Raw genomic sequence first — 24919 nt, 5'->3', positions numbered from 1 at the left:
AAAATCTTGGTTGAAGCTTTTTATTAAATTATAAGTATGATGAAACGAGGTAGAAACAGTGCGAAATGGACAGAGCAATTTCATCCTATTTTTGTTTTAATTCGCTTAACATAAAATTTAATTGCTTGTAATTTAATAAATAAGGTTCAATTCAATATTTCTATAATTTTTATATTTGTTTTATCCTTTAAAATCGAAAGAATTTAGATTCTTCAAAGATGTCCTACAAAAATACTAATATACAACATATAGCATATATAATATAACAACTAATATAACAACTAATATAAAACATATATAATCTTGTATATATGTTTTATTTAATTTCATATAACATATATTAAAACGTATTAATATACAGTAAAGAGATTTAAATATTAATATATTTTGATTATTATATGAAATTATAATAAAACAAAACATTTATTTTAATGCAAAAATATATAAAAATATATAAGTAAATATATTAAATATTAATCATATAACAAAATATTTTCATTATGTCTAAATATAATATATTTTAGAAAATAATTTTTAACTTTACAAATAACTCATAAAATAAGTTTCTATTTTATATTACATAGAATATCTAACTAGAAGAATGTCTAAACACTTTCTTTATTTAGGACTTCAGGCTTCTTTGGGAAGCATTCGAAAATCACTTTGAAGCTGAGACTCGTGTTTTGACACCTTTAAGACGCGTGAAACGACGAAATTCTATAAAACACGCGCGTCCTGCTTTGCTTTCCCGCGGAACCTTTTGGAAGATCCCATTCGAAGTGGGGATGCACGTGCCGCGGCTTTTGTTATCGAGATTGTTGTAATGTCGAAGCTTTAGGCGCGTGCATGAGGATCGTGCATCTGCGCACGCGTGACCGTGTTGCTCGCAACCACGAGGGGGGATAACATGGCGGTACTCGATCGCCGTTAGTCGATGTACAGACGCCGGTAGATTTGGATCATTCTTTTCAATCAAATAGAATGAATAGTGATTATGATTGAAAATTTACAAACATCCTATACTGTCATTATTTGTACAAATTATGACATGATTTAATATTCATTGTTTTATCTGAACAATTCGCGAGTGTCGATTGTAAAGACTCATTGCACGCGCTAAGTGACATTTATAAGAGTTTACTCTGACATCATTCGAAAACGCGATTTAAGACTCTGTTGCCAAGTAAGTTCAATCACTACATTGCGAAAGTGATTTTGTAATCGGTTGCCGTTTGAACTGTTTCAATTCTAAAGTGATTGACAGCAAAAACGAAGAAGGCGGTGAATCTTATCAACCGTTTGAATCTGTTTTGAAACTCTTGGGACTGCATCATAAAGATATTCTGTAAATAGGTACGTTGCCATATAATATATAGTATTAATAGTTATTCTATACCTACATATATAATAACTATATCGTTGCATGTATCGATACAAATTTTTGATCACTAGTTTGCAATTAATTTACATTTATATATGTATGCATAATCAAATAATTTTGATGCAAAATTTTTGATATAACCTATTTTTGAATTTTAATGCAATATGGGTAATGTACAATAATTGTTAATTTGTTAGTATAATTATCATTTATATAATTATATCAACAACGTGTATACTATTTTTTCTATTGCATTTCATCATAATTATATATCTTTGGTAGAAAATATAAATAATTTTGTGTTCATTTGCTAGTATCAAAGAAATAATATAACCAAAGGTATATTCTTAATATGTACTCTTAAATTTATAACTCTAGGGAATTTGATAATTTATTATCGACATATATTTGTATTCATATGATATTGAATTGAATTCATTTTTTAAGTTATTGCGTTTATTACATCGATCATATCATATAATATTTAATTATATTATTAAAACATTTATTAATAAATAAACATAGTAGATATTGATATCGTTACATACGATCTTCTTAAATCAGTTTTCCATTATAAATAATAATTCTTGGCACAGCAATCATTTATCAATATATTTGAGAGTATTAAGCAATAATTTCTTGCAGTGCAGTGCAATTCTTGACTCTTAATTTATTTAATGAATAATGAATTTCGAGTATTTGCGAATTGATTCATAATTATTATTAATAATTATTCATAATCCATAAAAAATACAAATTTATAATTATTATCGATAAATTATATATTTATTTTGAAATTTTTAATAATTAAAGCAAATATAACATGAAAAAATATGTAAAAAATTAAATAATTATAATAAACTCTACATTTTGTTCATTTTAATTATCTTTCAATAATGTTCATAAATTTTAATTAGAGTTTAAAATGTATTATTTAAAACTTTTGTAAATTATTTTTATAGATTTAACATATTATGCTACCAAATTATAAACGATAATTATGAATAATAAAAATTATAAATGGAAATAAAAAAGATATTATTTATTAATATCATTATAAATATCATTATTATATATCATTATTTAAAAAAAAATTTATTAAACTATTATCATAATATGTATGTTATTATATATATTAAATATTTGTAAAATAGAAATTATAATTTTACAAGATATTACAATTTATATTTTAATCATGTTGTAAAATTATGTTTTTATTTTCAATATTGATATATATAATTGATACATAAATGTTTGCATATATAGGTATTTATTATAAATAATTTTATAAAACGAAATTTATATATATTGTTATTTGAAAATTTAAAATTTATTAAAAATTTTTTAATATAATATTTTTCATAAAACAGATTCGTCTAAAATATAAAAATGGATTTATATATTTAATTTTTTGTAGTATACAAAAAAACTTGATACATTGTATTTAAAATAAGAATAAATAATAATGCATTGATAAATCAATTATACAATATTCAAAATTAAATATTTTTAGAATTAATAGAATTAATGTTTCTTTTTTAATTGTATAAATTTTAAAATTTAATTTATAATATTCAAATTTAATTCAAATAATAAAACACTAATTCACATAAATGTATTAATTCACATATTTTATGTAATAGATATTATTAGAAAAATTTAATTCTAATTTAATTTAATAATAGTATTTAATTTAATAGTATCAGATAACTAATTTTTTTTAATACTATTTTTATTTTAACTAAAAAAAAAATATAAATTTTAATGCAGATAAATATTATTGATTATCACAAAATTTACAAATCCATTTGAATATTTTTTATATTTATATTTTGATTTTTAATATAATTTATAAATAATTATTCATTTGCTATGTATCGATAATGCATATATAATATAATATTTGTAAAATTCATAATAATTTTAATTTTTCTTCATTGAAATTTTTTATAATTATTCATAGATTTCGTCTCCCGGTTTCTAGACGAATCACTGAAAAATATCTATTATCAACTGAAAAATTCTAGTTAATTCAAAAAATTTTGAAAAAAATTTTAGGAATGGATAAGCTTATCGAATAATCGTTGTTCTATCGAGCCAACCACTTCGTTTAATTGTGCAATCGATCAGCAAAGCACGATTCTGCTCTAAACTTAAACGCGCGTCGTCTCGATTTCTCACGGTAGGCCCCAGTATCCTGAAAAACGGACATTTGATTTCATTTAAGTACTTATTTTAGACCGAACTGTAAAACGTGCGCTGATATGCGCGATCGCACGTGGACGACATTTACACGTGGAGTACAACAAGGCTTGGAATGGGTACTTACGAGAAGGTCAACGAGAATTTCAATCCATGTTCTATCAATTCTCTTTCTTTTCTGCGTTCACTTTCTTTCTTAACGTTAGTGACATCGCGTCGGGTCGAATCGTGTATGATACAGTATTTACTACAGTTTTCAGCACGTGCAACTTTCGCATTTAAATCACGTTTTAACGACTTTCTAAGTTTTGACTATCAAAGACGACCGACAGATTTTATTTTGTTTTTAATAGATTTATCGAGTTATTAATGTTAAATATTATTTCGAATATTTTCAGATTTCTATTTTTGTAATTATTAGAAAATGTAAGTGCTTTTGGCAAAAATTAAGATTTATTGTTTGATTCATTGTTATATATACTTCTTTATTTTCATTTATAAATAATGAACTGCATTATAGATAGTTATGTAGATTATTTTTACAAAAATTAGTATGGCTAATTTCCGTTTTTATAATTATTAAAAATTTGCGAATAATATTAACAATTAACAAGATTATATCATAGATTGATAGATATAATATTTAGTTAAAAATTTCATGCAATTTTGATGACTTAAATTATGAAATTTAACATATTTAAATATAGTTAAATTAAACATAAATTTTGTTTGTTTTATTATTTGGAACATTCAAATCTTTTCATGAAATAATTGTGCTAATTATTTTTAAGTTTTTGCAAAACATAGAATCATATTTTTTTTTTTTTCTATTATATCTATTATTATATCGTTAAAGGATTTTTAAATCTATAACGAATATAATTAATATAATAAAATTTAAAAATATGTCAATTTTTCAAGTTATATTTTATTTTTAGATACTAATAATTCACTTAATCAAAATTAAATTACTTCAATAATAATTCAGAAAAATCTTTATATATTTGTTTAATTTTTAACATTTGAATTAACCATTACAATTTAAAATTTAAAAATATTATATTTAATTAATAATTTCTTATTTTATTAAATTATTATATGTTAATTAATATCAATTAAAAGAAATTTTGTAAATCATTTCTATTACTACCACAATCATTATATGTGTATTTGAAATACATGGTCACAGTATACTGTAATTAAAAACTTTTACACGTGCAATCAGGCTAGGTGATGTTTTTAATCAACAAAAGAATGCATCGAAACGGGTTTCTTGCGCCAGGACACGTGTAATCCATATGATGATTGGTTAAAGCTTGCAGATTTTGTGTCACGTCGTTGATCGTGTTACGAGTTGTTTCGTCACAGGCCAATTTATCGATTCAGAGCGGGAAAATATTATACGGGCGTACAATGTAAGGACGTACACGTGTGTCTCGTTTATAGTAAGTATCTATCCCTTCCATACTTTGAAGGATTTCATTTTATACAATATTTGCCAATTAATAATATCAATGACACAAGATAGATTATAGACTATTATTGCACAAATAGAAGTCTTTCTAACTTTATATAGAATAATCAATTTTTTTTATAATTCATAAAATTCTTTTCATTTGTTTTATTATTAAATTATTAATTATACAATATTATACAATTATACATATTATACAAAAAAATTAATAATTTTATTAATAATTTATTGATAATTTATACTTGAAATTTTATCAATTTTATCAATAATATTATTTTGTACAAGATAATTGTACAAAAGATAAAAATATACGAATGTAAAATAAATGAATGATTTGTCAAAATAGAATTTGAAGAAAAGAAAGAATTTTGCATGTACAATTATATGTTATTAAATCAGTGTTTTGTAATGATGATGATTTTTTTGTAATAGAGATAGAGTTACTTTATAATCCTTACGTAAGACTAAGAGATTTATATTTTTTTTGCAATACTTTTCCAATAACGATAATTGAAGTCATTTTTCTATTTGCTTATTTATTTTTTTTCTTTTTTCTTTTCTTTTTTTTTTTTTTTTATTATAATTTAAGTATTATAAGTTAAACTCATAACTATCAAGCATTGATATTAATATCTATTATCACTGTGTTAAATCATGGGCTGGTGTTGAGTCACTTGCTTTGGAGACACGTGTACATTATACTGTTAATTTCTTAGTACGATATCACGAGGTAAATCGTTCGCGTCAGAGTTAGTTCAAACAAGACAATTGTAATTGAACCTTATTCTTGGTATTATTATTAGATTGATGCATACGAAATGGCATTTTCTATTTCTAACTTTAATCATAAATAATTTTTTTAAATCTATATTATTTTTATCTATTATAATTTTTAAATATATATATTTATAAATTTAAATAAAAAATCTTATAATATTTTAAAAGAAGTTTTACCGTGACATAAAAGCGAAATATCATAGATATTAATTATGATTTTTCCTAGTTAATAATAATAGTCAACAATAATAATATTTTTTCCTAATTTACTTTAACTTTAAAAAAATTTTTCACAACCTCCGTAAAAGCGTTTTTAATTAAAAAGAACAGTTGGGTCAAAATAATCCGAGGTATTTAATCACAATAATAAATTAATTTCCAAATTTATGAGAATTATCAATTTTAGAATACAAAAATTATTCAAAATTATTATTCTTTTCTTTTCTTTTTTAAACAATTTTTACATTCTAGATGAAATACAGAATATTTCTTTTTTCAAGTGATGAATTTATGTTTCTATGTTGTACTTCTTCTGTTTAAACTCATGTAAAAAATTACATGAATATTCTGATTATTCATAAATAATAATTTTTCTTGTAAATTTTATTGACATTAAGCACACATAACCACTCATAGCAAGTTTTCTTTTTTGATATAATTAGAGAATACGAATACAGGACAAAATTTAATGAATTCTAATTTTGCAGAAACAACATTTTATATGCATTAATTTAATAAATATATATATCAACAAAATAAAAATAAAATAGATATATCAAGAAATTTATGCGATTTAATTGTATAAAATATCTGACACGGATCATTTAAGACAAAAAATTTCTACTAAATTTATTTCTATCCATGTATTTGAATATTTTCCATTTTAAAATTGGCATACATCCACGTATATTAAAATTTTATAGATGCACATTTTTAATGATGTTTTTTATTTCGATATTTGTATTTAATTTTAAATCAGATTTATGAATCAAATTTACATGATTTTAAAAGTCATGTTTAAAATATGATTTTTAAAATATAAAATAAAGATATGTTTTGTTTCTTTTTTTGCCTTTTAATTTATTAAATTTTTATTTTTAAATCTGTTGAACGAAATTTTAAAAAATAAATATAAAAAAATTACATTAATTTTGTTTTTTAAAGTTTAAAATTTCAAAAACAAGTAAAAATTCGAAGTTCTTGCTACTGTTTAACATTATTAATATTAATATTATTTAATTACATTTAGATATAATTTGTATATAATTTTGATCAGATTCCTATCTATTTATTACATTTTTATTTCTAAAAGAATATCAATATTTTTTTACAATTAAATAATAAACACTCGATCAAGATATCTGTGCAAATCAATTTTTAATTTTTATTAAGTTGAAAATTAAGTGTAATTTTTAGAGATACAATATTCAATATTGAATAATATAATTATATTAATATAAAATTTAATCACAATGATTAAGATTGATAAATTTTTTAATTTTCTTATTTACAATATCATATTATTTTTTATTACATAGAATTTATAAAAAAATTGCACCAATAATATCCTGTCTGTTCTCTCCTAAATACGCGGAATAACATTGATCATATTGAAATATGAAATAGTATTGATTTAAATTCAAAGAAATGATAAGTCAATACAACGATAATGTTTCCTCTTTTTTTTTTATCTTTTGTAATTTATACAAAACTATCCCTTTCTATTTCACCAGCATGTTGCAGCATGTAATCCCACGTGACGTGAGACGTGTGATCGCAATTGTGGCCAACGTGAGGCAACGTAATGCCTCGGTTGGATATCTCACGCAAAGCCGAGCCACGTTCTTTCGCTTTAATTTCGTTAAGTACTTCTTACACGTAACAATCGTGCTTTCATATCCAAAGTCACGTGTACCGACTTGTTAACGGAAATTTGGTCACATTTAATTTACATTTTTCCTCTTCTTTTTATAACGGTCTCTACTTTCACACCTAATTTTGGAAATATTTCCTCTCTATTCACTAGTTAGTTAATAGAAATTCGTTGCTCTTAATTCTTTCTATTTTAATTCTGATTCTGTATGAGAGAAATGATAAATGTTTTTAATTTTTCTTTTTCTTTTTGAACAAAGTTTGTATATGATAAGATACGAGAAAGGTCTTTGAGATTTAAATGACTTTCGACATTTCATTCTAATTAATTTGATAAATTATTTTTAGAAGAGATTTATAATTTAACTGTATTTCTATATTTTTGTAATAATAATGTATTTATATCATTGACGTATTTCTAGTTTTATTAACTTTCTATGATATTCTTTAATCTATTTTATTAATCTTAAATTTTTTAAATTTTCAAAAAAAATTTGAGTTACTTATATTTCATTAACTAATAAGTTTTTTAAAACTAATTATTAAAAAATTTCTTCAATGATCAAAACAATAATCAATATTATTATTATCGATATTTTAAAATGAAGTTTTCTTTGTTCTTAATCATGAAAGGTTGTAAATATTATTGACATATTTTTCTCTTTAAAATTAAAGAAAATCAAATAAAATAAAATATTAAATCCAAATTAACATAAAAACTTAATATGAAATATAATGTACATAGATCTTTGAAATATATATATAGAAAATTGGAGAATTATTAAATTAATAAGAGTAGAATTACGTATTGTACATATTAAATTATGCAAAAAACGATAAAAGATTAAAGAGAAGAAGTAATTAAATTTTGAGCTTTATTTTCTTTGAAACATGATATGATATTTTATTGTATTATTTATAAAGTTATCTGTTTCACAAGAAAAGTATTTCCATAGTAGTATAGTATCCTAATACAATAAACAGAGATGCTACTGTGTAATATTATATTACAGATGCATTAATGATACGATATCATTATAGCATATAGAATACATTGATACTGTCATGATCTCCTAATACAAGATGCACTGATCTTGACAATGTTTTAATACAAAATGCATTCTTGTTGCAACATTATAATTAAATGATTAATATGTAATACTTATTGATAAATTTTTCATTATAATGCAGTATATATAATAAATTTTTTAATTTTTTAATGAAGCTGAAGATAGTACGATGAAATATTTGAGATTGTAACTTGTAACAATAATTTATGATAAATAACTCTACTTCAAAAGAGTAGAAAGTGTACGTAAGATACAATTTATTCAAAAATGTGTGCTATGTTTCGAATACTACACATACGTATAAAGATATTATTTTACATTGTAATTACATTTTAAATCATTATAGGTATATCTGATAATTTCTTTACATAAAAAACACATGTATATTTAAAAATAAAATATCTATTCTTTGTTATAAAATAAATAAAAATTAATAAACTAATACAAAATTTAAAAAATTTGAAAGTGATGAAGATATTAATTTTCTGATGAATGTGAGATAAATAATCTATTATATTTATAGTACATATAATTTTATCAAATCATATATCTATAATATCAATATATTTTTATGAATTAGCCTAATCTTTCATTTTCAATTGTATACATATATATACAAATATGTATCAAATTATTTCAATTGCGTTAACAAAGTCTCATACAAGTGTTTTAAAGGGAACAAATCGTAACATTTCAAAGAATTCGATTTTATAGTCATAATAAAACAGTCAAGTGTTACTTCTTAGAAATTCATTTGTATATATGTGATAGACTTAACCTAAGGTTCAAATAAACTTACAATGCAATCATTCTAAAAGAATCATGATCTTCTTTCCTTATTTTTTTCGTTTAAAAGGATATGATAAACAAAAAAAAAATCTTCAATGAATAAATAATAACATAATCATTGTTAAATTATAATCAATCAATTAATTTTTTAATAATTCATAAATACACATTTATTGAGAGCTCTATTATTTCATATTTATTGAATATATATGTGTGTATATGTACAATTATGGAATCTGAAGTAAATTTTTTTTGACTCTTAATTTTATAATTTTTGGGAAAAATAAATTTGGATATATTTCGTTAATTTACAAAGTGTATTTAATTATCTGTGTACACGTATCCTAATGCCACGAATCTCATTGCTTAATACATGATACACGTGTGCATACACGTGTAATTTTAATAATAAAACTGCATTGATTTATTAATGCAATATAATAATTTTATCAAAAACATTTATATGTCTTTTATAATTTGATAGGTCTAAAGTTTTTTTATCTAAATAATAAGGCCATTTGAATTCATTTCGACATTAATTTCAATTGGTACAATTTTATGAAAAAATATATGATATCATTTTAACAAAGTCAAAGTGACTTTTATCTTTTTATTAAAAATAATTTTTTATTAATAAATAAAAAAATAAAACAGTTCCTTTGAATCTTTTAATTTCACACATCTTCAAAGAAACTTTAAACCCCTGCCGCGATCAAAGTGTGCATTATGCATCAGTGCTTTTTTTTCCACGCTCATGTTCCCCCATCGGGAAGCAAAAAAGTAAGGATCAAAAAGGATGGAAGAAACTGCGTGCAAAAATAGTTACGACGATAGAACACCAGTAAGTGGGCGGTCAGAGAAAGGGGAGAAACGAGAGGAGAATAAGATCGTTGATTGCAGACTGCAAGGTTCTGTCCAAGCTAGTAATGGGAACAAGCTAATTGGAGTAAATATTAAAATGTTATCTCTACCAAAAAAAAAAGAAAGAAAAAAAAATTGCAAAATTACACAAATCGAAAAATTCTGCGAATTTCTATAATAAGCTTAATGTGATAAGATTAAAAATAAAATGTAGATTGATACGAATATCAATTTTTTATCACCATTTTGATATAATCTTCCGCTATAATAATTTTGTAACGTATAAAAAGAATTTGAAACATTTAATTCCAATTTCTTTTTTTCACATTTTTTTAACATTTTTTTCTCCAATCCATTATATTTTTCGATTCATCATAATATATCTCGCAAGCATTAAAATTCGTATTGAAAAGTAACTTGTTCGTTTACTCGTGACTGAAGGTAGTCGAGTAGCCATTGCTACTCGAGGGAAAACGTTGCCAGACGGCAGAGTCGGTACCTCCTGGGGGGAAACAAGGGGACATCGTACGCATCCCCCACCGGTACATCACCGAAAAGCACTGCGTGAGGACGCACAAGCGAGGTCGTCGAACCCGGCAGCGGTGGCCACGTGTATCCACGGGAATATCCCATCCTTTTACCGCGAAGAGGGTGCGTGTAGTGTGAGAGACGATCGTCAGCCAGTATGGATCACGTGGTGGGGATGGTACGCACCCATTGGCGAGACACCAAGATGTTCGATAGTGGGGGAAAAGCTGCACGTGGCTGTACTTGAGCGTAGTAGAAGTCACAGAATGCAGCGACCTGCAATTCTATAATCTTTCACATTTAATGGATCGATATTTCGTAAAACGATGCACTTTTTCAAGATAAGTAATTATGAAGAATATATTATAAATATATTGAATGATAAATAATATTATTATTTTTTTCAGTAATTTAGTAGTTTTGAGTGTTAAAAAATATAGTATAAAGTACAATTTTATGAATTTAATTCACCAAATTTTTTATTTTATATAAAAAAACTATATATATATATATTAAAAATATATATATATATATTTTGATAATTTGTAAAAAAGAATGTAACAATTTATCAATAATATTATAATAATATTTTATCAATAATATAATCTTAAACTAAACTAAATTAAACAGCATTTACATTTAGATTTTTTTATTTTATATATCATATACATTAAAAAAATTTAAGAGTATTTTTGTTTAATTATAAAATATTAATACTTAAAGCATTGATACTTAAATCAATTAACGAAGTGTTATTTATTTTAAATTAAAATCTCTATTATTATTATTATTATTATTATTATTATTATTATTATTATTATTATTATTAGAACTATTATTTCCTTATCTTATTTTCCTAAATCTAAACGAAAGAAATTAACAATTACAAGATTTACATGTTTATTTGAACATTTTTATTTTATTTTCATAAGAGAAAATTATTATTGAGTTTATAAATATTCATGTCATGTATATAAATATTCATATCAATATGATATACACATATTTTTCATAATAATATTCATTTGAATCATTTTAATAATTGAGAGTCAATTAATCAGAATAAATGTTGCAATAAGAGTTGGAATTCATTTTGAACCTTAATAATTTATTTTAATCCTTAAAGCAAATCTTGTCTCGTATGAATGCATTTTTTTGCTAAATATAGTATTCATATATTATGTATACATTCTTCGTTTTCTTTTTCTTTTCAGTTAAATTTTATAGGACATTATGTATAAATTTAAATATACAATAATTTGCACTGATGACACATTTACATATTTTTTTCGTTTGGCGTGTTAAGCCATTTAATGATAATATTCCAATGAACGCACGTGGATCCGGTTATTTGCGTTGTATTCACTAAACTTCCTTTTATTTCAGTTCAATGTGTGCACCGAGATTACGGCATGTTTTATCTTGGTTAAATCTTCACTTCCTTTCGAGGGAATTAACTCGAAATTAATCGTACCATTTGAAAGGAAATAATCTCGTCCCTTGGAATTTCCTAACAATGTAAGAAATTAAAATTTTTTCACGGTGAAATTTCTCCCGTTTATTTAAAAATAAAGATAGCTACATTAATCATAATATATATAATATGATATAATCATATTATACAATTTCAATAAACATATATATACTTATTTTTTTAGTTTGAAATTAAATTTATTAAATTTTGTTAAATTTATCGTTTTATCGTTCCATTTACGATTTATAATTCGTTTAATTATGAATTTTTTTAAATTAATTATCATTAAGTTAATAAAAGTATATATTGATAATAAAATAAAATAAATTTATTGTTAAAATAAATATTTCAAACGTTATAAAATTATAATTTATAAATAATCCAAATAATAATTTATAATCCAACGAATATTTTTAATTTTTTATATTTAATAGGTTTTAATAGAAATTAGTATAAAATTATTATACATAAATAAATTATAATAAAATGATATACAATATCAAAATAAAAAAAAATAACATAATAGAAAGTAAAATTTTATTCATTTATGATAAAGTATTATGAGGAAAGGAAATTTCTCAGAAATTATTCATAGACTCTTTAAGAATAATATTCAAAGTTTTTACTTGCTGTTATAAGAAACCTTTCAACAAGTGATTGAATTTCTTCTCCAATTTACCATTAAAAAATGCTTTTATCTTAATACGAATATAGTATCGATTATTCCATAAATAAATATAATGCAATATTTTTATTACTAATTTAAAAAAATAGATAATTCACAATTTTTCGCAATTATTATTCTTTCACAATTATTAAGATTTATATTAATAAAATAAATATCTTTCAATTAATTATTATTATAGGTAATAAAATAATATATTTAAATTTGAAGAACTTAATCATAAGATTTTAATAGAATTTTAAGAAAAGCTTTAGAATTTCATTTAACAAATTTTTTCATCTTCTTTGCAATAAAATAAAAATCTAATTTCATCTTTAATAAAGATTAACTTGTTAAATTACAACAAAAACATCGTAAAATACTTCGTCCCGAATATAGCTGATGTTGGTGTTAATGTAGAATTTAAAATCTTTCTCATACATTCAGCAAAAGTGAATCGGACACTTTGGTCGTATAAAATTAGGCTCTCAATTAGAATTCTGCGTACAGATCGTGACTCTCGGTAACACGGTCATTTGTGGGGTGATAAATTTTAAATGTATCTCATGTAAGATCTCGGACAGCTCGTGAAACGGTAATAAACGATCGATAATGCTGTCACGCGGGCAATCTAGTCATTCTTATGAGTTTCTGATATCGACAGCCTACGCATGCCTGAATAGAATAATAAGATTCTTTTTCCCCAAGCATTCGACACGTGGCACGTATAACGAACTGCATGTGTCGCGGAATATTGCATGAGATGTTCCTTTAAACGTCGACTGAATGAATTAATTGAAGGTTAAACGATTGAAATAACTTTCAGATAAAAATTTTTTCGCAATTATTGTTTTATACATTATTATTTAAAGTAGAAATTGATACATTTGATATTGAGAGATGAGAAATGTATACACTATAGCTTGTCTGTAATTTATTTTAATCATTGATGTTTTAATGCAATGTTTTAAATCAATTTTGAAAAATAATTTTAACTAAATATTACGTGCATTATTAAAAATGATTGTGCATTCTAAGTTTTACAATTCATTATATTTCAGTATAACTTTTTATCGATCTTATTGAATAAATCTTCAGAAAAAAATATAACTGAGACTTTATTCCTTTACATCGTTAAATCGTGTTATTCTATCAAAACAATTAGCGACTGTATCTATTATAAGCAAATCTTTAATGATACATTTCCGGTTGTTAAACTTTGTATTCAATCCTTCGTATTCTTTTTTTTTTTTTTTTTTATTCATTCAATGTAGATCTTTTTCAACTTTTATTCTTCTTAAAGATGAGAGGTGATAAATAAGCTTGATTGTATCTACACTGCTATATTCCATTCTCTTTTGAAAGCAGACAGTTGTCCCAAAAATAGGAAAACTTCGAATCCTCAGAGAATGTATGACATATATATTTTTCTGTTCAGTATTCTATTCACGAAAAGTCAACTATAATTTCTAAAGATTTAAAGCTATATAATTTTTTTTAGAAAATTTCCAATAATTCCAATAATAGTTATTTTCATCGTAAAATTGTAGGTTAAAATTAAAAATATAATTCATCTTCCACGAGTGATGTTATTTTTTCGAACAGTATTTTTACTTTTTATTAACTTATATTACTGACACGTGGTATTTTCTTTCCAAACCTTCTTTCTTCTTTTTTTTTTGTTTATTTATTTATTTATTATTTTTTTAATAATAAAGAAAAAATCTTGATCGTATACACGAAGGTTGCATTACACGTGTAATACTCTCAGAAATACCGTAGGCTCAATGATAAATATAACCGTGCCACTGAACTGTAAATTTAACACGTGTATCGGTAAAATTTTTATACATATATCTACTACAAACTATTTGTATTCATTGCATCTTTTGAAATTCAGTTTCAATTATCGGGAAATAAAAACTCGTGTAATTAATTCATTTTATTAAACATATCCAAATATATCCAATTATAAATATTCATTTTATATCGATTTTAACATTATTCATATTTAAATAAAATGAATATGTATAAAATATTTATCAAATTAAACTTACAATGAAAATTTAAAATCAAACAATTAATTATTTAAAATTACGATCTTCTTAAACTTAATTTAATCGTGTTTAATACAATTAATAAAGTAACGAATAAAACAAAGGATTAATTTCTGTTCCATTCTATTATTATATCAATTCGATTTTCTGGTTATCGAGACTAAGAGAGTGGATCGAAACGTGTTTCCCAACGCATGATAAATTGGTGCTTCCTTAAGCAGAGGACTTTTAGACGCGCACGTGCGAAGCTGGTCTAAATTTTTAACGACGTCCTAGAAATTCAATGCGCACCGCGTTGACTCATGACAGATTCTTGGAAAATTGCCGTAAACTTCAAATATGACACGTGGTGTGCAGTCGTAAATATAGCGGTTATCGACGAGACAAGTTACACGTGCCCTTCTTCGCTAAAGGCCTTGTACTTCCCCCTAGTTTTGCGCTCGGCAACTCCCATGCAGTTGCATCACTTTATCAAATAGTTTCACTTTCTTTATCTAACTTTTTATCTCGAAAAATTCACACGAACGACTTATCCTTTAATAATATTATTTATTTATTTATATAAGTACTGATAATTGTGATTTTGCAAGACAGATTATATATATGTTATACATTACTTGATTATTACAGTCATATCTTTATCGTATAATCATTTTTTTACTATGTAACCATTAGTAAATCAAATAATTTTTCAATTTTGGCAATTGAAATAATTTTAAAAATTAATATGGATTTATTACGATGGAAAATATAAATTTATACGAATGTAAAAAAAAATAACTAAACTAATAAACTAATAAAATAAAAATTTAATTAAATAAAATGTAAATATTTTATATATTTAATTAATATCTTTTTACTTTTTTATTTTCAATTCATTTTTTTATTTAATCTACAATAGGATTATCTTTATATATTTAATTAATTTTTATAAAATAAAATAATTTATGTATCTTTAATATTTTAATTTTTAATTTTCTTTCTTTTTCAAAATGTTATAAAAAATGATATTATTTGTATTTTTTTTTTTGTTTTATTTCATTCACTTTTAAATATACATGTAAAATATTATTATTTATCTTGTGTCTACTCTATTACAAACTGTGTGAAAAATTTAAATTATAATTTAAATATGAAATATATATGTTATAATGTTATATATTTCATATTAATATTTAATATTTCATATATTCTTATTACAAGTAATTTTATATGTTTCTTATCCAAAATGCTTTCTCGTTAATATTTCACTGATTATGAGTACGTTTCGATCCGAGTCAGCACGTAGTTTTATGATACACGTGACGCTCAGATATACAAAGTAAATTATGAATCATAAAAATTCAAAAAATTTACCATAATAATCAACTATCCAGTGTACACGAATTTTAAGAATTTATAGAAATTCATAAAAGAAATATAAATAAATTCATATAGATAATTCAATAGGATAACAAAACAAAATATGCTAAATATAGGCAAAAGATCAAATTCAATTATTTTTTTTTTAAATGTCGCAAGAATGCCAACTCATGTCGCATTCTTCTGGTATAAAATTAACCAAAAGATCGTTATCGTTTTTCGTTTCGTGATAAAAATAATCGTGCAAAACGTGCAAATTACGAAACGCAACGAATCCACGCAAATCGAGGACGGTTGGCGAAACGCGGTAGACGAACCGAAAATTCAGCACGTGTGCCCTTATTGAAGGCCACCCAGTTCCCTCGCACTTTTCCTCTCTTCCTCTCTCTCTCTCCTCAATCTCCCTCTTCCTTTCCTTCTCCCTTCCTTTTCCCCACGATGCAACCCCTCTGCAATCCGACTGTGGAGAGGCCTCTCCTCCCTATTGGCCTTCATTCGTAGGGAAGTTGCCGTTAACGGATGTCTGTATTGTAGAGCCCACCACTTTACTTTTCGGCTGGGTGCGAATACACGAACGCACGGATGACACCTACGATATATCACGGCTGTTCCCCTTCGTGAATTATCGCGCGTATATCCGTCATGAGTCAAAAATTACCGTTAGGTTCCTTTGATCCTGTCGCCACGCGTATCGGTGGCTTACATTTAATAGAAAAGATCGCGTGATTACGCTCGACCCATCGATGGAATTCTATGGGAGAAACCGTAGAAAACGGCCTTAAGATTTTGACACTTTCACGATTACCGGCAAGATTATAACGGATGATAGTTAGCGTACGTTGACTTGGTAAATCTTTGGAAATGGGATTATAAATATAAGTCGATTATTTCGTTATATAATTTATCGTGGCTAAATTCTTGCGGATTTATATCGAGTTCGATTGAATTACTGTTATGATCTTTGAAGTTTATTTAAGGAAAACTTTTGCTAAGAGTTTATTTATGGATTATCTATGAACATATTTCACTTGTGACTAAGAATGAAGTGTTGAATAACATGAAAAATACATATTTGAAATGTTCTGACATTAGTGTACATGTGTTTAGAATATGCACGAGAAAATTCAGCAAATGGAATCTCATGCCAGAAATGTACTTCCATTGGATATTTATTTATAATTTATATAAGATAATTATAACGGGAATCATTTCTAATTTAATAAATATTCACAATGTCATTCGAGAAAAATAACATTCGATTTCGGATTCCATTTTTGCTTAAATTAAATTTTATTGTTAAATTCTATTCTAAACTAATATTTTCAAAAATAAAATATCTATAAAATTTCTTCCAAAAGATCTTCAATCATTTTCCATTTTTTAAAAAATACAATTCCAATATAAATATTCCTATTATTACAATAACTATCATAATGATTAATATATTTTTATCTATTCTCAGCAAAAAAAAAAACTATTTTGCATTCTCAGCTCATTCATTTCAATATATCGTATATACATATGCGTTCATTCATTAATGATGTATCAGGAATATATGATATAGCTGTATGTGCGATATATGATATATTGCGCAGCCGCAATCGGATTATGGATGCTTGCATGTAGCGTTATCAGTATTGTTTCATAGTCGCACGTGGTGCGACGAAATCCGAGGTCAAAGCAGCCGGGGTAACCGGTCGAGGGGTGACGAGAAGTCGTGGCGAGGCTCTATTGCTTTATTTCGGTGCAGGCACGTGCACCGACGTTCACAGTAATCAGGTCATCGCCTGCATCGATCGCGTCGCCAACCGGTACGAGTGAACACGTGTAATTCATAGCTAAACTATAGTTAAATACACACATGTTGTAGAGAATCCTTGATTTCGAACGTTAGGATCTTGAAAAACTACTCTGGCTACAGATTAAGAAAACTAATCCGTAACACGTTCTTTGAATCGTATAAATCCTACTTATAACGATCATGATCATCCGTTAAAAAGTATAGCGAATTTTTTCAATACGAATGTTAGGATAATTTTTAATTTATCGAATTAAAAAAGATTTGGAGGAATAATTTTTGTCGTAAAAAACACTTTACTTTTATGTTATACGTTCATTTAATTTTTCTTCTTTTAAATTATATGTATGTTGTTAGTTATGCAAGTTATAAGATACAATAGGAATATAAAAAAAAAATTATGTAATTTTTTCTAATTGAATGACTTAATATATAGTTTACCTCGATATTTATAATTCCAATTATGAAACCTTTAAATTTCGAAAGACAAAATCTAGGTCGTTGATAATCCAAGATCTATTTCATCCTTGGATTTCATCCTTTTTTTAATTTTTTGCTTTCATTACAAAAAAAAAAAAAAAGAATCTCAAATATTTGATTTAACGAAAATATATAAATGTACTAGAAATAAGTACGCATATAATTATTAATACATCCAAAATTTTATTAAACTTTTTGAAAATTTAAAGGAGTAAAAAAATTAGATTTGAAAGAAGTATCATAGATGTCAAAGTATTGAATTTAAGTTATGATATTAAAAATAACAATTATTATTAGAAATTCAATTTATATATTTCTTACCATAGAATAATAGAAAATTGATCGATAAAGAATACAAATTAATTATATCTTTGTATTGTGTCTAAGAATCTTTGAATAAAAAGATTTGTTCAAAGGCAAATGATTAATCTGAAATTTCATATGAAGATGAAAAACTTGTAATTGAAAAATTTACAAAAAGTTGAATATTAGCATTACCAGATTAATAATTCAGAATGATTTGATTTATTAGCAATGATCCACGTGCTGACTTTTCATCGTTCTTGCTTAACCGTTTTTATTTTAAAACGTTTCACGTACCTTCACACGGACGTTGTTTAAGTAGTCACTTTTTACATCAAGCATTACCGCAGGTGTACACGTGTCTCCTGTGGTCAAGGTGCAAGACATCGGCTCGTGTCAGTATTATTAGACATTTATAACAAGTGAAAGTCTTATCTTTCGATCCTTTATTTATAATTAATCTTCTAATCACAAAGTAAAACGATGTTTCCATGCCAATAATCATTTATTAAAGTTATTATGTTAATATTTTCTTGAAATAAACAGTATTGGAACAAATATTTTAAGATTCGAAGAACATGATTGATTTTTTGTTTATATATTTTAGATATATTTTATCAATCTGAATCTATAGTAATTATACATGAAGATTACAGAAAAAAGATATGACAAGTCAAATATCTTTTTTATTCTTTCTTATTCTTAATATATCCTATTAATTAATTTTTTTTAAATTAAATATACTTATCTTGAATACTTCAATGATATTAATTACTATATTATGATATTGATAATCATGCTATCAATGTTTTTAAAACTTTATTAATTTTAACACTTTATTATTTAAATATATTATGTTATCTTTAAACTTAGAATTGTTCTTCTTTTTTAACTATCATGATAAGATACTCTTTGAATGTTTAATCATAAAATTGAAAAATTAATATAACTAGATCTATCGTGTTTTTTATGTTATGAGCCGGTCATAGACTTTGATATCAATTATATATAATCATGTGTTAATGTATCAAATTTTTTGAAATAAGAGTTAATTAGAATCGTATTTCATCAATGTAATTATCTTAATTAAATTTAATAATTGAAGCGTGATCTCGATTAAGGATTTAAGTACATTCTACAAACAATGTTTCAAACAAGATAAAGTTTTATGATTCTCTTCAAATATATTTGTGCATGTGGATTAAAAATATATCATCATAAAAGTTGTCATATATATACCATGCGTTATTGAATAAAAATATAAAATTTTTAAAAAAATTCTTTGTCTTATTTATTCATTTTTACAGTATATCGATCTATGATTAAATAAATAAATTAATTTTCATTCGATATTCTTTAATTTTATAATTATTTTTTTAAGTTAAAATTAAATTATATTTAAATTTAACAATAATCTTCATTTTAAATTATAATTTATACCGCTGATAAAATATTATTACATAAGATAAAAAACTAAAACACAATATCATTCAAAAATTATTATTAAATTAAATGTTATTATTAACTTAATAACTTTTTGAATAAATATATCGTGTATAAAAATTATTTACTTAATGAAAGCACTTTCACATAATAAAACGCATCATTGATGCGTATATAAGTAGGTCATCGATTGTTGTCTGTTCGTTAAATTACGCAGATGGCTAGTATCATTATGTATTGCTGACAGGACAATTACTATGGTCGAGAAACCAGGCTTGTATAACGTATAAATGTAGTTTATGGAAATGTGAGCATTTTCATGAATGGATTGGTCCGTATGAACATTCGTAAAAATCGTATATATTAAGGAAACAATTACACTGAAATAAATCTGGATATGTGTAATTGTGTGTAATTCTTGCAAATTATGCATAAATTGATTTAAATATTATTGAATATGTGTAAAAAAAAATGTATATGTATATACTACGTACAAATACATACAAAAAAATTAAAATATGGTATCGCTTTTATTACTACAATTATGAATAAAGATAGAAGAAATAAATTTGAAAAAAATAATCTTATCATAATTACAAATAATTAAGGATATATTTAAAGATAACTTTCTAATTATAGCAATTTTCTTGAAGATAAATGCATTTTCAAATATTATATGAAAAAAATATAGAAGATAAATGAATAATTAAAAATATATGGATAGATATATAGATAAATTCTTCGAAATTTACAAAAATTTTATTATTTATTAAAAATTATAAATATTATTATTTTTTTTACTCTTCTTTCTTTTTTATTTTCATTTTCAAATTTTCAATTTAAAAAATAAAACTATTTATTATAATAAGTAGATATTTACATTTTATTTTCCCCTATAAAACAAAAAGATAATTTTTCTTATCTTTACTAAGTATGAATAAATTTGAAATCTATGAAATATAATTATCTAGAATATTAATATAAAATCAATAATATTAATGTACGATAGGATATGAATTATTAAAATTATCATATATCCATATAAGTAGATTTAGAATTTTATTATTATCAAACATATTTTATTTTTAATTAGTTTTAAAATCTCTTCTATAATATCTGTTTTAAATGATAAAGACTTTTTCTTTTCTATAATATCTTTTTTAAATGACTATCTTTTTTCTAAGAATTTTATTTTTCTGATTGCAGATTTTATTATAAAATGGCTCCGACTATTTATTTGTCGGAGATACCTGTTGTAAGAACATCTACGATCCCATGTTCACGACGAAGACAAAGGATTCATAATGGAGCTGTTGCAAAGCAACAAAGGCTAGAAATTAGACGATTGGAAACGAATGAGTCTTCACGCGATGATGAGTCTTTGACACCACCGGAAAATTCTCTTTGGGAACCAGAAAATTCCAATGACTCTTGTGATCCAACAATCGTCAGTTCTTCCTTTCCAAATGTTTCTGCTAAAGTTCCAGTGGATACAAAGGAACATTGGAAAGTGTTTCTAGCGAGACGAAAAGGTGTAGTTTTTAATACAATTAAGTGAACACGATTCGTTACGATTGATGAACAGGAACAAAGCAAATTATTACGATTTTTTTTTAATCATTTTTTTATTGAGTTTAAGTTTTGAATTTTTGTTAAAAGTCATTTAAAAAAAGAGAATTTTTATTTAATATTGAAATTTTTAATTCTATATAACTCTATATATTATTTCTAATTATTTCTATTTATTTCTATCTATTAAAAAATATGTAAAATTACGTATATAAATTATTAAAACGAATGTAAATGCAAATTAGATATTATTTTTAATTAATATTTGATAAATGAAATATAATTTAATTATTAAAATTTAAAATACAAAACACTTCATAAGAAACTGTTGTTTGGAATAAAAATTTTATTATCTCTAATTCGTTATTTTAATGAAATTTCAATTAGAACGATATTTATCATTCATCTTTTTACATTATCACTATAATATAATTTACATCATTTCAATATTTTTACAAAATAAATATAATTTTGATTATTTACAATAATTTTAATTACAATTTCTATTTGAAATCTTTAAAAATTTACTTAAGATTAGAATAATTATATAATAGATCATTCGATATCATCATCAGGTCTTCTAGACATTGTCGTACGTACTATGGCTCTGATACGACGAAACAACATTCTTCAAGAAAGAGTAAACGCCCTGCGCGCAGAGACTCGAGACTTTATTCATTCAGTATTGAACAATCCCGAAAACAAGTGTATACAACAGAGATTGGATATTATTGACTGCAAGGAAACGGATGTGACCTCGTCGACGGAGAAAACTATACCAAGACCATCGCTTCCGCCCACACCAAACTCGATAAATTCCTCGTCAAACGACGTCACGTCAACCTGTAGCAGCAACGAAAACGATTCTGAACAATCCGACATTGAATCGTAATGTTTGAGAATATTATGCGCAAGAGAAAGAGGTAATTCGTAAACAAAATCGAAAAGAATGAAACGATTTGAGTCATTTGATCGTTAGAACGTAGAACGATGATGCGATTGATTCTTATTTGAACAGAAACAGAATAAGAATACTATTGGAAAGAAGATTGGGATGATGCAGATGAAGTTTAATTGATAGATTTCTTAGAGTGTATTGTCTTCATCAGTTCGTTATAGGGATTATTAATGATATTGAAGATTTTAAATAAAATTTCATGACTCTATCTGTAAGATAGTAAAATCAATAATATAATTTTTAAGTTTTTGATTTAACTTGTTCTTTAATATCATTAAAATTTCTTACGATATTTAAATTGATCAATATAATGTATTATCTTTTATTTATTTTTTTTATTATTATTTTTAAAATTTATCGTATTTAAATAGTTTGTAATTTTCGTTTTATGAACAACTTCCATATAATATTTTAATCGTGAAAAATAATCCAAATGATAAAGAATGACAAAAAGGAAATTATTTCCTTATTAAAAAATATAAATAGGTAGATAGTAATTCAATAACGTAATTTTAATGTGGAGCAATCATATTTCATATAATATAAATTTTTAATAATAAATATCCAAATAAAATGTTACTTTTAATTTTATAAATACAATAAGTATTTAAAGATAAATCCAATTATAATCTTCATTAATTTTTAATAATGCACATCCCATTCATCAAAAATTTTACCGAAGAATAAAGACTACTTATATTACAAATTAAAATTTAGAAATAAATAAAAGTCTTCAGTCTATAAATATATCATTTGTAATCAAGATTATATAGAATTATACTGTAATGTAATTATAAAGAACTCGAAAGAAATTATTAGACAAAGATTATCGAGTTCTCCAAAAGTATCGATTTATTTTTTTCTTTGAGAAAATACATTTATAGTTCGTAAGTTATATATCATCTAATCTTTACATAGTAGTTGTAGAAAAACTTGCATTATCAATGAACAAACTTTCTATATCTTTCCTTTTAAAAACTAAAAGATGTTTTAATTATTAAATACAAAATGGATCACGCAATATTTTTAATAATGATAGAAAGAAAATATTTACTATATTTTTAGTAAAAGAAATTTTAATCAAAGAAGTTTGCATGTCGATGAAGTAGCTATTCAGAAAAATTATAAAGTAAGTATAACATTAGAAGATCAACGTTATAAAATAATTTGTAGTCATATAACATAGAATTATTACAATTATTTAAAATATATTAAATACTTATTAACGTTGCTATAAGACTTTCAGAAATAAAATTGCAGGATTGCTTCACGCTCGAGTTTAGTATCCGAATTTTAGAAGCAAAGCTTATCTCTAAAAAGAATAAAAAATTGCCTGCAAATTGGTGGCTGTGAAATTTGTATTTGACTTGTAACTCTGCCTCTTTCTCTCGTTTTGCGATATAAGAATTTCGCGATTAATTGAATTAATTTCGAACAAAATGGTCTCAAGATGATCGAATGACTTTCGATTAATGAATATACTTCTATCAAATCTATCAGCATCGTGTAGAATTAAATGATAAAAACTTTTCATTCTAAAGTAATATAGATTTTTTTTAAATATTTCATATTTGACAGAATCTTAATACTTTATCAAAAGGATCCGCAAAGGTATTTGCGGATTAAATGTATCCTAAAATAAACGTCCATTTTTAATTTATTTCACTTAATATTATATAAATACATAATATTCAAGAGATAGAAATTTATTATAGTAAATATCATTTTATAAAAATTAATAATCAAAGAAACATAAATAATAAAATTCAAAAGAAATATTTCTTATCTCATATTTTGTTTATGTTAATAAAACAATAAGCACAATCTAAAGACAAATATACATTAATCTGCATGTTA

At 24.1% G+C, this 24919-nt stretch overlaps 1 protein-coding gene across 8 annotated transcripts; it reads left to right on the top strand.

The window, feature by feature from the left end:
* The first annotated feature begins 922 nt into the window (after positions 1-922).
* On the top strand, positions 923-24840 carry LOC100870569 (uncharacterized). 8 transcript variants are annotated; one of them, XM_086915429.1, is made up of 6 exons: positions 923-1353; positions 4899-5028; positions 10868-11132; positions 12341-12472; positions 21742-22067; positions 22680-24840. In XM_086915429.1, the coding sequence occupies exons 5-6, from the start codon at positions 21755-21757 to the stop codon at positions 22994-22996; spliced, it is 630 nt and encodes a 209-aa protein (XP_086771555.1). In that variant the 5' UTR covers positions 923-1353; positions 4899-5028; positions 10868-11132; positions 12341-12472; positions 21742-21754; the 3' UTR covers positions 22997-24840. The 8 variants fall into 8 exon arrangements, with proteins under 8 accessions (XP_086771555.1, XP_086771556.1, XP_086771558.1 ...); XM_086915430.1 differs by lacking the exon at positions 4899-5028; XM_086915431.1 differs by lacking the exons at positions 923-1353; positions 4899-5028 and adding an exon at positions 10234-10511.
* Positions 24841-24919: the final 79 nt, after the last annotated feature.

This window comes from Apis florea, unplaced genomic scaffold (assembly GCF_048593485.1).
Source record: "Apis florea isolate Af1SG1 unplaced genomic scaffold, ASM4859348v1 contig_3783_pilon, whole genome shotgun sequence".
Lineage (NCBI taxonomy): Eukaryota > Metazoa > Arthropoda > Insecta > Hymenoptera > Apidae > Apis > Apis florea.
This window is presented reverse-complemented; position numbering and strand designations above follow the sequence as displayed.